Below are 13,851 nucleotides of genomic sequence, written 5' to 3' on the forward strand. Positions count from 1 at the left end.
GAGTGTCCTTGTTTGCACTCTGTCAAGTAGACTTAATTATATAACAGACAGCAGAGAGGGGATCCAAACTGCCCCAGATTTAGACATGTGTCATTCTAACAGCCATAAAGAAAAATCAGTCAGTATTGGCAGCACATAGAGTTTACGAATGGAACAAATTTAGCATGACTGTGGAAATGGGAAGGATGTATTTCAGCTGAACCAGGTTGCGCAGGTGTTTTTTTAATGCTCCCATGAAGGCACCACTCGTGATTTACACCAACTTTTCAGTCTTAGAGGCTAACCCAATCAAGGAATCTTCCTGTATGTACTATGGCATGCAAACCAAGCACTTTTCAATTAGAAATCGTAGAGAACATTTACTCTCACCAGGAGTGAGACAATAAAAAAAACAAACAAAAACGGAGCAGGGAAGCAAAGAACACCAATGGCAATTGCCTGTGAGGCCACAATGGGAGACAGATGAGAACAAGGGCAGAAGGCACCTTTTGGTCATACGTGGCCTGTCAGCATCTTGGGTGTGTGGACTTAGCTTGACTGGGTCTGGAGAATGGGTTTGCAACAGCAGGCTAAGCAGGGTGCATGTCATGCCCTCAAATTTCCGACACCCCAAGGGGGGCGCTGAGTAAGGGGGAGGGCTTGATGGAATGAGAAGGAAGGGAGACCAAGGGGAGGAGGAGACTGGAGGAGAGAAGGCGTGCCAGCTGTAATGGGCCTGGCTTGTGCCTGCGAGCACTGGAGACTGATTTATCACGGTGGTGCTCTGCCTGTGTTTTCCTCCTTATTGATTCCCCTGACATGCAGTCTCATAATAGTGCCGAACAGACAGAAAAGGAGAGGCTGGCTGGCTAACTACAAGCAGAGAGGTGGACATTGTGTTGTGACAGCCTAAGTTACATCCTCAATAATGGCTTCTGGGATCCGTTTTTGCACCTCAGTAAGTCTGTTGGGTTTGTGGGCTTTGCTTTCTAGTTGGATGTTAGAAAATATTCTTATTAATTTCATAACCTAATGGGCAATATTCCGGTGTTTGTGCTTAATAGTAGAAGTTAGTTGTAGGGCTTTTGTTTTAGGATATAAGTACATGTTTTAGATCTGTCTTCACCAGGGGTTTAATATGACACTGTATCACCTTCCTAGCATGGTGACGATGTTTAAACATACACACAGTTTCACCCCTGCCTTTTTTCTGCTCTCGCCCCTTGAATTGTAGTAAAAACAGCATCAATAATTAATGATCCAATTAATAGTTTACACTGGTTTTTATTGAGCTGTCAAAGTGATGGAGAGCCTGCTGGTGGTGAACTCCGCCACTGCCTGCGCTCTGCCTTCGCCCTGAATCAGCACTTTGCAGGGCCTCGGAGTTGGGGCGAAACGGCAGGGCTGGGCACAGATTGCTGATGCTCACAATTTATGGCCGTGATGAGTTTCCTGCTCCCTGAAAAACCACACAGTGCCTCGCTGGGGATCAGTGCCCAATTGTGGTATGCCACTGTTAATAAAGCTTCAGGGAAAGAAAGGGGAAAGACTGGATGTACCTCCATGTTGGCGGCCAATCAGATTCTTTTTGACATACTTTGATTGGGGTGGGGGGGTGGAGGAGTTTGATTGGAGGAAGAACAGGCACAGGTAGAGGTATAACCATGACTGATAAAACTTGAGATGAGTTATGTAGCATCTAAAATTAGTCTATCTATAGCTCTAATATCAACAAATAAATGCAAACATCTCACTGTTTCAACAGAGGTTGATTTACATGATATGTTTCTTTCTCTTCCTAATCATAAATGCAGGCTTTAAGCTGTTTGGACTATCATGGCCACATCAGGCAAGTGACTTGTTCAATGGAGAGTGTCTACCACGCTGAACTGGGCTCTGGTGTTTATGCTGCCGACAGAATAGCAGCTGGGAGGCAAAGAGGGTAATCACTGTTGTCAGCTGTTGGTTAGAGGGCCGCAGAGGGCAAAGCCTGTCTGGGGACATCCATAATGTTTTATCACAGTGCATAACTGTGTACAGTAAGTAGTTTTAGCACTCCCCTAGACTGATAGATGGATAGTGATAGCAGAGGGAGAGAGGGAAGAAGGTCTGTTTGTTTGGCTCAGACTGACCTTGCAACTTAGGCACAACTCTGAAGATGGAGAAAGTTGTAAGTTTGGAAATGTCACTGGAGAGTGTTTTACGCTGTCTGGTATGGATATTGATATTAATATTAATAAGATTGTGTTGAAACAATAAAAATAGCAAAGGTCAGAAGTGCAACATTTTTGTAATATAAAAATGTGCATTGTAGAAAATGTAAATACTCAACTTCTGCTTTGCAAAAATTCTATCAAAAGCTCTGTCCCCACTTGAATAATGCTACGGAAAATATGCTAAATCGAATATTGGCACACAATATGGCTTTATTAAAACCATATTACAGTTTATTACAAGTTAAGATTTATTTTTACAGTTTGGACCATCATTACTATAACTATAATCACATTGCACCCGCCATCTCCATGTTAGCGGATGGGACATGGGCCAAACTAAAGCATCAAAGTGCATGTCAAGTAAATTTTTTAAAGATGGTCTCTGTCATTTAAGGTTGTCCTTATCATGCTAATGTTTTTGTTATTCTGATAAGTTTGGTTTTAATTTGTCATTTGATGCTATGAAAAGAGGGTGTGATGTCGTAATTGACAGCAATGTGTGCCAATTGGTGTGCCTGTGATTAATAGCACTACTTGCGATTGGTCAGACGAGTATATGGGTGGGAACTCGATATCATGGAGATGGCTACTGTGCGAACTCTAGCTCCAGATGACGTCACCAGCTCAAGATGGCGGTAGCCATATCGGGCATATTTTAGCTTCATTTTTGTACAGTGAGACGAAGTGGAGACGTATCATCCGTCCTTATATACAGTCATTGATATCAACAGTTACTTTATTGAGTACAATGTTATCATTATAAAGTGAGTAACAATAGACAAAGCCATGACACTAAAACCTAAGTTGTAATAAACCTGAATTCTCCCTTAAAACAGGGTCTTTTTTTGTCAGTATGTTAGGTGCTGTATTTCTGCATCATCTGTGTTCGAATATTTAAGCATGTGGCTACATTCACTCCCAGTGACACTATCTTTACACAGCATTCTTTTTCCGTGCAGCTTCTTTTTTTCTATGTTGAAAATCCCTTCCTCTTTATCTCAAGCCCCCCTCGCCTCCTCCTCCTCTACATTCAGGAGCATATGCAGGCTATTTTTATGCCTTTCCATCAGAGTTCCCTGATTTCCCTGAGATTGAATCCTCAGCCAGATAATGCTTGAAGGAGGCCTGTCCTGTATAGATCCATTAGGTTCTACAGCTCTTTGCAGGGCAAGTGAAGTGTGAAAAATGTGATGTATATGGCCCTGGGGTTGCACAAGTGCAGTGTTTTCAGATGACCTTCCTGTGCCTGCGGCCCTAAGGTTCACTACAGCTACATGCTACATTTATGTAAGCACACATATCAACAACAGCACATGTACAAGTGGGAGACCAGGGTCTGCTGAATACCTGTTAGCACCAAAAATAATTTATTTGTTATTTAAATGACCACAATTTTTTATATGCTTAAATCATTCACTGTAATACTTAATTGTAAAATAACTTTCTAGTGTAAGAGATAAGATTTAAATGTCCAGTGCCTCTTCATACAAGGATGTTAAATGCAGACAAATGCCTCCCACTAATGTCTCAGGACAAAGAAATGTTTCTCAGTGGTCAGGCAGACAGCAGTATCTCTCTGACAACTGAAATAATTTCTCCCTGTCTTTGGACAGCCTCAACCTTCAGTCTCCCTTACCTCCCTACTACTTTCTGGTGGGAATCTTAGAACCACCTTCAGATTCAATATTTTTCACTCTTTTTAATTAGCTTGGATTTTTAAGCCTCTTAATCAAATTGAAAGCGCTCTCCATCTCTCTGCTCTGTGTATCCACTTGGGAAAACAAGTCCTTTTGCATACATAGCTTTGCACCAGAACAAATACTCACAGTGAGTTGCTGTTTGTATCATAAGATGTGTGCGTCTGCTCTTTTTAGCTGTTTGTTTTGACGGAAGCATCAAATCTGCAGCAAGAGATAATGTAGGGTTATAGGTCTTGATTCCTCGCCTGAGGTTTCTAACCACCATCAGTTCCTCTCTAAGCCTCCAGCTGGACTGATGAGAAAAAGTTAAAAGAAATCCCTGAAACCTCCATCTGTACCACCTAATGTCATTATAACCACTTGCCCAGCCCTTGTTTCACAAAGCTGTGTGTCCACTGGTGTTACTACAGAAGTTGTAATCAGAGCCTCATCTTTAAAAGGTCTCCCTGGTGCACTTTAGATTGAGGTCAGTTAAGGCTGTGTGGCACTGCAATCTGAATCCCCAGTTAAACACATTAGAGGTCTGCCCTGCTCCCTGCTACAGATGCAGCTACTGTAGGATAAGATAGCATTATGCTAACTTTGTTTGAACAAAATGTGAGTTGTCTGCTGATTTGTATTTAGGAATCTACCAAAGAGCTTTTAATGGTTGCTCTATGGAAATTAAGATCAAACTAAAAGATGTTTCAGTAGAGAGAAGAGTAAATAATAGCTGAAATATTTGCCTTGTTTTCATCAAAACTCCTCACTGATTGTGTTTGCCTAATACAAACCTGCACCTTTGAACCAATTAATGGAAAAATACACACTTGTATTCCAGTTGCCTGACAAGTGATCATTAGGTTCCCAGGAAATGATTTAGGGTTTTTTTGTAAGCCACCCAGATGTTGATGCATCTTGTCTTGTGATTAGTTCAGGTGGTAAATGATGGCTAAAACAATAACCACACTCATTAAATATATGGCATTATTCCTGGTATTTTGAACTTTGGCACACCTACACTTTAAAACACTGTAAGTAACCCAGATACTCTAAGGACTGGGCAAAATATTAATATTATATTGATGTAGTGATATGAGACTAGATATTGTCTTAGATTTTGCATTTAGTGATATGTTGTCTTTTCCTGGTTTTAAAGGCTGCATTACGGTAAAGTGATGTAACTCTCTGAACTTGCCAGACTGTTCTAGCTACTCTGTTATTTGCTTTAACTCTTTTCATCCTTATACCCACATTACTGATCATTATTTATCAAAAATCTCACTGTGGAAATGTTTTTTGTGTGAAAGCACCAATTGTCAATTCTACAGTATCATTGCTTGATATTGAGGGTTTGTTTAAAAAATATTGTTTTTGTTTTTTTTGTGTTTCCGTATCGTTCAGCTCTGCTGTAAACAAATGAGACTATGTTTGAGATGACTGACAGCCAGCTTCCCATGGAAGTGGCATTAGTGGAGGAGTCTTTTCATGATGAAGACCACATTTCCTTAAACCCTTAAATTTCTTTCTCTTGCTGATATTGTTTATTTATGCCGCCACTCCTCATCCATAGTCATATTCCAGGACCAAGACTTAAAAGAAGAGTGATTAATGGATTGCAGTTATATCGTGGAACAGCTCCTTTCCTTCTATGCACTATTCCTTGGTATTGTAGGAATACAGCATGTTTCACAATAAATCAGACCTAATGTGAAATGCAGTGCTGAAGCCAGTAGAAGTTGAACTATTCTAAAACAATGTCACAGGATAAATTCTGATGTTAACACCCATAATGGGAGCAATATTAAGAGATGGTCCTGTCTGTGTTGAGTTGGCATCAGCATCTTTACAAGGGTAAAGATGGATGTAGGACAGATTTATTCTGTGTCCTGTAGGAGCGATGAGGACAAGGTGAGGGAAAAATATATAGTCATGAATGTCAACACTGATACTACTAAAAGTGGCTGAGAATGCAGGATTGTGTCTTTCCTTTACTGTACAGTGTAGAGAGTGGAGGCGGTCAAATCATTATTGATCCTCGATGTATTATTACCTGAGCTGCATCTTTCTTTCTCCACAGGGATCTTAGAGTTGATGATCAACTTTTCAGTTTAAGCAGTATGTGAGAGTGTGTGTGTGCATAAATGGATGTTTGGATGTCTTGTTTAGTACTGTATTATGTCTGTGAGTTTGTCTGGCTGTTACTACCTGTATGTTGTTGTTCGTGGTGTCCTCACTGGTCCCTCTTGCTGTCCTCTCTCGTGTATGTGCGCCCTTTCCCCCCACCTTACAGGAGATTTGGATGGCCATTGGTGGGACCATGCGTCTTGGCATAGCAGCGAGGCCTCCCCAATGTCTTTGGTGAGACATGTGGAGCCCTGCCTTGACCTCCCCCCACCCTCCTGCCCCTTAACCCCCATCTCTCTCTCCCTCTCTCTGTCTCTCTCCTCCCCCCATCCCCCTCTCTCCCAGAGTCTTTTGTCATTTCATGTTTCCTTCGTTTTATTTACACCTTTGCATGTTGTTTTTCTGTTTTTCTTTCTGTTTTTATCCCACACCTGTAGGGGACAGTCAAAGGGGAAAAAGAAAAACTATTGAGCAGACATTTATGTCCGAGCCAACACACACCTTATCTGAGAGGCAAAAGAAAATGGTGCGCTTTGGGGGACACTCATTTGAAGAGGACTTGGCATGGTGTGAACCGCAGGTTAAAGACTCGGGAGTTGATACGTGCAGTAGCACTACCCTAAACGAGGAGCATAGCCATAGTGAGAAGGTACTGAGACAATCTAGCCTGCATTTTGTTATTATTATTTATGATCTACCCATCCAGTCTTTGTTTGCTCTCTGTCACTCAGTGTAAATAGGTGAGATGTTTGTTTTTTGGATTTTATTTGACGTTGTTTAAATTGATTTCTCTTGCGATTTCGTTCCTTTTTGTTTTTCGGTTACTTTTGGCTCCACCTTGCTTGGTGTTGCTGAAAAAGTCTTTTGGGGGCACCCTCTCTGCTTGCTACTTGTACTTGCTGTTTTGCTCCCCAAACAGAAACTACACATCTTTCAGTAGTTGTTAAAGAAGAGCATTGACACACAACCTCTCTGTTTGTCATGGCACACAGGAATGTGGGTCTCTCCTAGTTGCATGCTCGTTCTCCTCCGTATGTTGTGTTCTTGCTCTACAGCGGTCCTGTTTAGTGCAGTAGGAACACCTTTACTCAGGCCCGTCCCTCTCACTCTGCTGCCCTACCCCACAGCACCCAGTCCAGACAGAACCCGCCCCCCTGCCCAACTTTCCACTCACTTCTATAGCAAAACCCAAATGATTGTAAGCACACGAAACAGGGAAGACTGGATTTGTTTTGCACAAAAATGAAAACATTTGTTTTTCTTTTTTCCCTTCCACTGCGCGTCTGTGATTTCACCCTCTCTGTGTCTCATGCTTTATTCTGTGCCGTCTATTTTTCATCCTTTTTGATATTTAAACTGGCAACTCATGGTATACCTCATTTGTTCTTGTATCATAGATGATCTTTTTCCCCCCTTTTCGCTGTCTGCTTTCCCCTCAATACTCCACTTGATGGTGGTTGTATGTTTGTGTGTAGTGAGACTCTGGTCTTCCTGCTCCAGTTTGAAGAGCTGGTTTGAGGAGGAGTGTTGGGGCTGCTTGCTTTACTCTGCATGGGGCGCTGCATGAAGCTCACTCCACCCTCACACTGGCAGGTTCACACAAGCTCTGGAAATAACACCTAACACTGAGGTGTTAGATGTTATTTTTCATCAGTAGTTTTGTCCATTATTAGCTTGAGAATACAATAATCCACCTTGTAGAATTTAAATAACTGAGCAAGTTCTGATCTGAGAAATTAAACGGTGTTGATGACGCATCTGAGTTTGTGTGAACTTTCTTCCCTGAGTGAATAAATACTTTCCCCATGCCCCCTTTTTGCTGTGGACAGTTGTCTGCTTTGGTCTAAAGTAATCAAATTCAAGTGGATGAGTTGTTAAATAATAGGTATGTTGTTGCTCTGACCTTGTAGCACCCGGTGACGTGGCAGCCGTCCAAAGATGGGGATCGCCTAATAGGGCGTATTTTACTCAACAAGCGCATGAAAGATGGAAGTGTGCCTCGAGACTCAGGAGCTCTGCTTGGTCTAAAGGTGAGCTTGTAAAGATTCTGTCTACCCATCTGTGTGTGTGTGTGTGTGTGTGTGTGTGTGTGTGTCTGAAGGTGTGATGCAAACACATCCAAATACTAAACAAACTATGGTCCTGGACGATCAGACTTTCTGTTATACAATCATCATTATACTTACAGTCGGGTTTTAACATATGCATATTTAGCATATAGTAGGCCTACACAAAATATGTGTGGGAAAATGTTACAGGTACAGCATTGGTTGTACATTTATGTTAACAGTATTATAATTTTCAGCTGTGAATTCTACTATTCTGTTATTTTTGTGTGTGTGTGGCTCGCTGATTTTCTCCTTAGCTTCCAATTATTGATCACATCATAGTGCTACTCAGTATTAATATTCATTAAAGACTTGATTATGTTCCTGATGAATATTAATGAGCAGTGTTTCATATTGAGCTGTATAATTTTCTGAACTCACTCACATTGAACTACTTTTAATGAACTGCATTCGGCAGCCCAGAGGAAACAAGTCGCTCTGCAACCTGTCACTGTTGCCCGAATTTGACAATTAAAGTATTATTTGTTCTGCACAGTTAATGCAGTGTTATATTTTGAATTGTACCATCACAGTTCCCTAGGTATTCACATTTTATGCTTGATGTGTGTATTTTTCTCATGCCTTTAGTGCTGTACAGCCTCCCTCTGTTCATCCTAATTTTGCATTACATGATTTAAACATTTTAGTCTGTTACTGCAGTTGTCATGACAGAATATAAAAGATTTTCTGTTGTGGTAGATTTTTTGGTTTCCCTTCCCTTTTCACTGGTGCATAAATCTGTAGGTGGTGGACAATGGTTTAAAAAAAAAAAAAAAAAAAAAGCTGAGCAGCCAAAGTCCAGAGGAGCATGGTGGGCCATGAAGAGAGAGAACAGAGAGCAGTAGGATGGGGAAAAATCATTACTGATTGAATGAGCCTCCTGAAATGGCATGTTTGTGTCTTCTCAGTGCCTCCGAGCGTTTCTGTCCGCTCAGCAGCAGCCAACCAACTCGGCAATCCAGCCAGTCAGTCCATCAGTCAGGCTGCCAGCCTCGCCCTCACTGTCCATCTCTCTCTCTCTCTCTCTCTCTCTCTCTCTCTCTCTCTCTCTCTCTTTCTCTCTTTCTCTCTGTGAGCCTCCTTCTCTGGCTCCTGCCTGTTACATAAAGCCATTTCATTTAGCAGACTTCCCTAAGCTCCTTTGTATGTTGGCATTCAGTTGCCATTAAGAGGGATTTTTATTTGTATGATGCCCATGTAAGCTGAGCAGAGTGGAGTACAGCAGCTCAGGACTGTACAGTACGGCTCTAGCCCACGGGCCTGCACTGTTACAGAACCACAGAGCAGCTCCAGAGTGTGTCCCTGGGGAAGAAGCCATTGCCCTGAACATTTTTTAAAAACAGAAATGCACTTTTACGATTGACCCCTCTCCTTAATGCTTTCATTGAGGATTCATACCTTGCAGGCAAAAGCTAAAGCCATGACATCAACAAGATACTTTGAGGGAAAACAATCTGTCCTCTTCTGCAAGCTGCAATGCACGTGATACAACTTCATAGGTTTTGTCATTAAGAGTTTGCGTGGCACATGAATGCTACAGTTATAAAAATCCAAGTTGAGTTCTCACATTTATTTCAGTGCTAATCCAGTTACCTCTCTTCTTCTACAGGTGGTGGGCGGCAAGATGACAGAATCTGGTAGACTTTGTGCTTTTATCACTAAAGTGAGGAAAGGAAGTCTAGCAGACACTGTTGGACACCTTAGACCAGGTATTGAAAACACACACACACTTTTATAGAAATGTAATTAGTTGATTTGGTAGTATTCAGTATGCTCTGGAGGAACATGATCATGTGTGTTTTCTACACTTGCATAGAATATTAAAACATCCTATGTGACATTCAGTATCAATGGTGTTTTTGCAGGTGACCAAGTGCTAGAGTGGAATGGGAAGCTTTTACAAGGAGCCACATTTAAAGAAGTTTACAATATTATTCTAGAATCCAAGCCTGAGCCGCAGGTGGAGCTGGTGGTCTCACGGCCTATAGGGTGAGAGCTCACAATCACTGTCACACACACTGTACTCTTCACAAGACTGTTGGGGCAGAATGTTATTCAGTGGCACCCTCAGAAATTTGGCCAGATGGGCCCACTGAAAATTTTGGGGTGGCACACCAAAAGCCCATAACTTAATTTCAGGATTTTAATTATTCTGTTCAGCTAATTAAAAACTATGTCAATATAGAGACTTCATGGACTGTATACTGATATACTTTGGTTTCTTATTTTACAGTTAAAAGGAAAGCTTTGCAACTTTTATGTGCATATCCAGTGGTGTGTCACAAGCTCATGCCCAATGCATCCTGGTACATGTAGTCATTACCGGTACAGCTCTGCAAGCAAAACTCTATGTTCTCAGTAAATATTTCCTAGGGATTTATTGCTTCAGTTGATTACATTTACCATCAACACTGATTAGACATTCACATAAAAAGTGGCAAATTTTCTCTTTAACGCTATTATCTGATGTGTGTAGACTAACACCAGTGCAGTTAACATTTTGAGTTTCACAACAATCCTGCTTTAATGTGTTATGTATCTACACATGTCAGGTGATTCATTGTTCTTCGAATAGGCTGGATGTCCTTTTCCTAAAAAAGGACATATATATACAGCTACAAATTGAAGGAGTACATTGATTGCAAGGAACAAAAGGTTCCACCAGGAACAAACCTCCTTAAGGTTAAAAACACTACACAGAGGCCTCTTAATATTTTTGATCATTTTCATGAGGAGGGGGGCAGCAATGGTATCAGGGTGGCCCCTCATGGCCACCATTGGTGGTGCCACTGATGTTATTGAGCAGTAAGGGGCACTGGCGTATAGTAACTCAGGTGGTAGGCACAAGGAGTAATTAATTACAGAATTAAGTTTATATTACTTTTTTAAACATCTCAACAGGCACAGAGTACCTCGTTTCTTTGGTTACATCATGGCTTAAATCTTTTATTTTTATGTCAGGAATAGCTCCAGAGTCCAGAGTGTCTACCCACCTCTTACCAAGTGAATACCGGGAGAGCTTTCAGGCTCATGTGACCATGGAAATCAGTTAGAGAGGATAATTATTTTTATTAAGTTAAATGTTGTTCTTTGGGTGTTTCAGGTGTGAATCAGTCACTCAGATAAGATAAAGATTTTTTTTTTAAATAATTCCTTACAGTAGACATGAATGACCAACATATATATTCCAAACTAAAACCAATTAAAGCAGAAATTATTCATCAAGTTGTGACTACATCACTTTAATCCATATTTTTTCTGTAAAGCAATCACAGTTCTTTTGTCTGTGGGCTCATTCAGGCCACGTCATTGCCTGCATTGCTCAGAATAACTTTGAATTGAGTTCTCCATAATATGGAGACTTGAATTAGGAAATCTGAGAGGGAATGTAGCTTGTGTTCTCACAGAATGTGTTTGTGAACGAGTGGTGCTATCTTGTTTATTCAGCATCTGTTCCCCTCTCCCTCCGGCTCTGTCGACTCTGTCGGCTGGGCCCTCATATGGGACCGTACAACACCACCCAACAAAATGAGAACGTGCCTCCTCACTTCTTCTCTCTCCTGTTCTTGTTTTTGAAAAAGGGAAATTGTGGGAATAACCAGTGACACCTTTGCTTTGCTTTGCTAACCAGTGACACCTTTGCTATATCTGACCTGCATTGTGTTGCTGAGGGAGCTGCTGGGTGAATGAAGACTAATGCGGTGCTTATGGTCATTAGAGCACAGTGCAGTCAGCATTAGCTCAAATTGATCCTTTCCATCCCTTCCTTCTCTCCTGTCTCATAGACTCATGCTCTGTCTCTGTGTTTTTTTCCAGAGATATTCCAAGGATACCAGACAGCACACATGCACAACTGGAATCAAGTGAGTCTTGTCAGAATCTTTAGCCTATTTCATTATCCCATTTTATCCTATTAATCAGCCCAGAAACATCAAGTGAAGTAAATGTCTAAGAGTTGCTTCTGTCACTCTGCCTCTTTGTGTCTCTGTCTTTCTCATGGCATGCTGTCTTGCCTTCTTTCTGTCTCTCTTCTTGTCCACGTCTTTCTGTCCTCCATACTACCATCCCCCTCTCTCATTTTATCTCTTGGTGTTACTAAAACCACAAACTAAAGCCAACATCACTACCAAATCATCTAACTGTGTCGTCTCTGCCCTGTCAGGTTCGAGTTCTTTTGAGTCTCAGAAAATGGATCGCCCGTCCATCTCCGTCACGTCCCCCATGAGTCCCAGCATGCTGAGGGACGCCCCCCAGTACCTGTCAGGACAGCTCTCAGTAAGTGACCTCAGCATGACATACAGACCACATTTGAAATCCTCTGGAGGGACTGAACTGTAAGATTGCTTTGCTATGAGTAATATGGATTCTTAAGTTCATATAAGTATATTTTGGGATGCACTACCATACTCACATTGTGCATTTATAATGCAACTCAAAGTGTAACCTAAATCCTGGTTCAAGCCACTGGGCTACCAGGCACAGCTCTCTCACTCTGCCTGTTCAGCTGGCCCTTTACCAACCCAGCACAGGATTGTAGATCAGGTTACTGTGTGTGTTGTCCATTATCTAGTGTAAAAACCCTCCTGGGGTAAATGGGTAAAGGGCTGCATTAAGCAAGAGATAAATCAACTCTCAAATTTAGGGTCCAGCAGGGAAATAGCTTCAGCATCTAGGTCAACACCTCTAGGACACATTTTTCTCACAACATTGGATTTGAAGCCTGATACTACTGCCAATCCTCACAATCTTAAAGGAAACGTTCACCCCAAAATCAAAAATAAACATTTTTCCTTGTGAGGCTCATTTATACTCCCTTCACTTACATAAATAGATTCATTAATTTCAAAACATCAGTGTCCTCATACTTCCATACATCCTTTATGATGGCATAGATACATCCACTATATAGCTCTAGGGGGCAGAGTCAAAACTTTTCGACAACAACAAAGATGGCAACGCTTTACCTTTAAACAGATGCAATAGAATAGATGGCGTTGGTCTGTGAGGCCATTAAATACATTGGTAGAAATGTGGACAAAGAATACTTTCCACTTACCAGTTCGTTCCATTCTGCCATTTTTTAAATGTCTTTGTTGTCTCCTAGTCGTATCTGGCTTGAACTACACTACACTGCCTCCACGATCTGCGGTGGTACTGCTCTGTTTCATCTGTATGTGTAAGCTTTCAGAAAACGTGAACAAATATGGATGAAATGAACACAGAGGACAGACAGATGGCTCCATTCATGTCTGTATACATAGCTAATGTTGAACATGAATGAGCCCTTACCTATAGTGCTGTTTATCAGTCTAGATTGTTTTGGTGTGAGTTGTTGAGTGTTGAAGATATTTGCCGTAGAGATGTCTGCCTTCTCTCAAATATAATGATTATCTTGGGTAACCAGGTCATGATTTCTAGAGAGTGATATTGCTGTTAAGTTTTTCAAATGCATTTTTTTGGAGCTTTGAGTGCAACAAGTTGACTGCCATCTAGTTCCATTATATTCAAGTCATTTCTACAGCCGCTATCTTCAACACTCAGAAACTCACACCAAGCAATCTAGATTGATAAATACCACTACAGGCAAGAGGAAAAATATGTTTTTTTTTTAATGTTGGGTGTGAACTGTCCCTTTAAATTTTGAACATTTCCAAGTATTATTAGCGTTTGGTGATTTGGTACATCAGGAAAAAGGCTGATTCCAATTGCTGTAGTGGACTGTAGTCATTTCACTTATATTGA

At 41.2% G+C, this 13,851-nt stretch overlaps 1 protein-coding gene across 14 annotated transcripts in view; it reads left to right on the top strand.

Annotated features, from left to right (window-relative positions):
- Positions 1-13,851, top strand: part of rims2a (regulating synaptic membrane exocytosis 2a) — a 166,965-nt gene that overhangs the window by 88,696 nt on the left and 64,418 nt on the right. For 9 of the 14 annotated variants that reach the window (XM_033640888.2, XM_033640893.2, XM_033640891.2 and 6 more), the window contains 6 exons: positions 6,168-6,235; positions 7,912-8,031; positions 9,719-9,818; positions 9,975-10,098; positions 11,926-11,972; positions 12,272-12,384. In XM_033640888.2, coding sequence (XP_033496779.2) covers positions 6,168-6,235; positions 7,912-8,031; positions 9,719-9,818; positions 9,975-10,098; positions 11,926-11,972; positions 12,272-12,384 — 572 coding nt within the window. Of the gene's footprint in view, positions 1-6,167; positions 6,236-6,438; positions 6,651-7,911; positions 8,032-9,718; positions 9,819-9,974; positions 10,099-11,925; positions 11,973-12,271; positions 12,385-13,851 lie in introns of all 14 variants that reach the window. The other 5 variants (XM_078171967.1, XM_078171968.1, XM_078171971.1 and 2 more) reach the window with 1 other exon arrangement.

The sequence above is a fragment of the Epinephelus lanceolatus genome, chromosome 10 (assembly GCF_041903045.1).
Source record: "Epinephelus lanceolatus isolate andai-2023 chromosome 10, ASM4190304v1, whole genome shotgun sequence".
NCBI lineage: Eukaryota > Metazoa > Chordata > Actinopteri > Perciformes > Serranidae > Epinephelus > Epinephelus lanceolatus.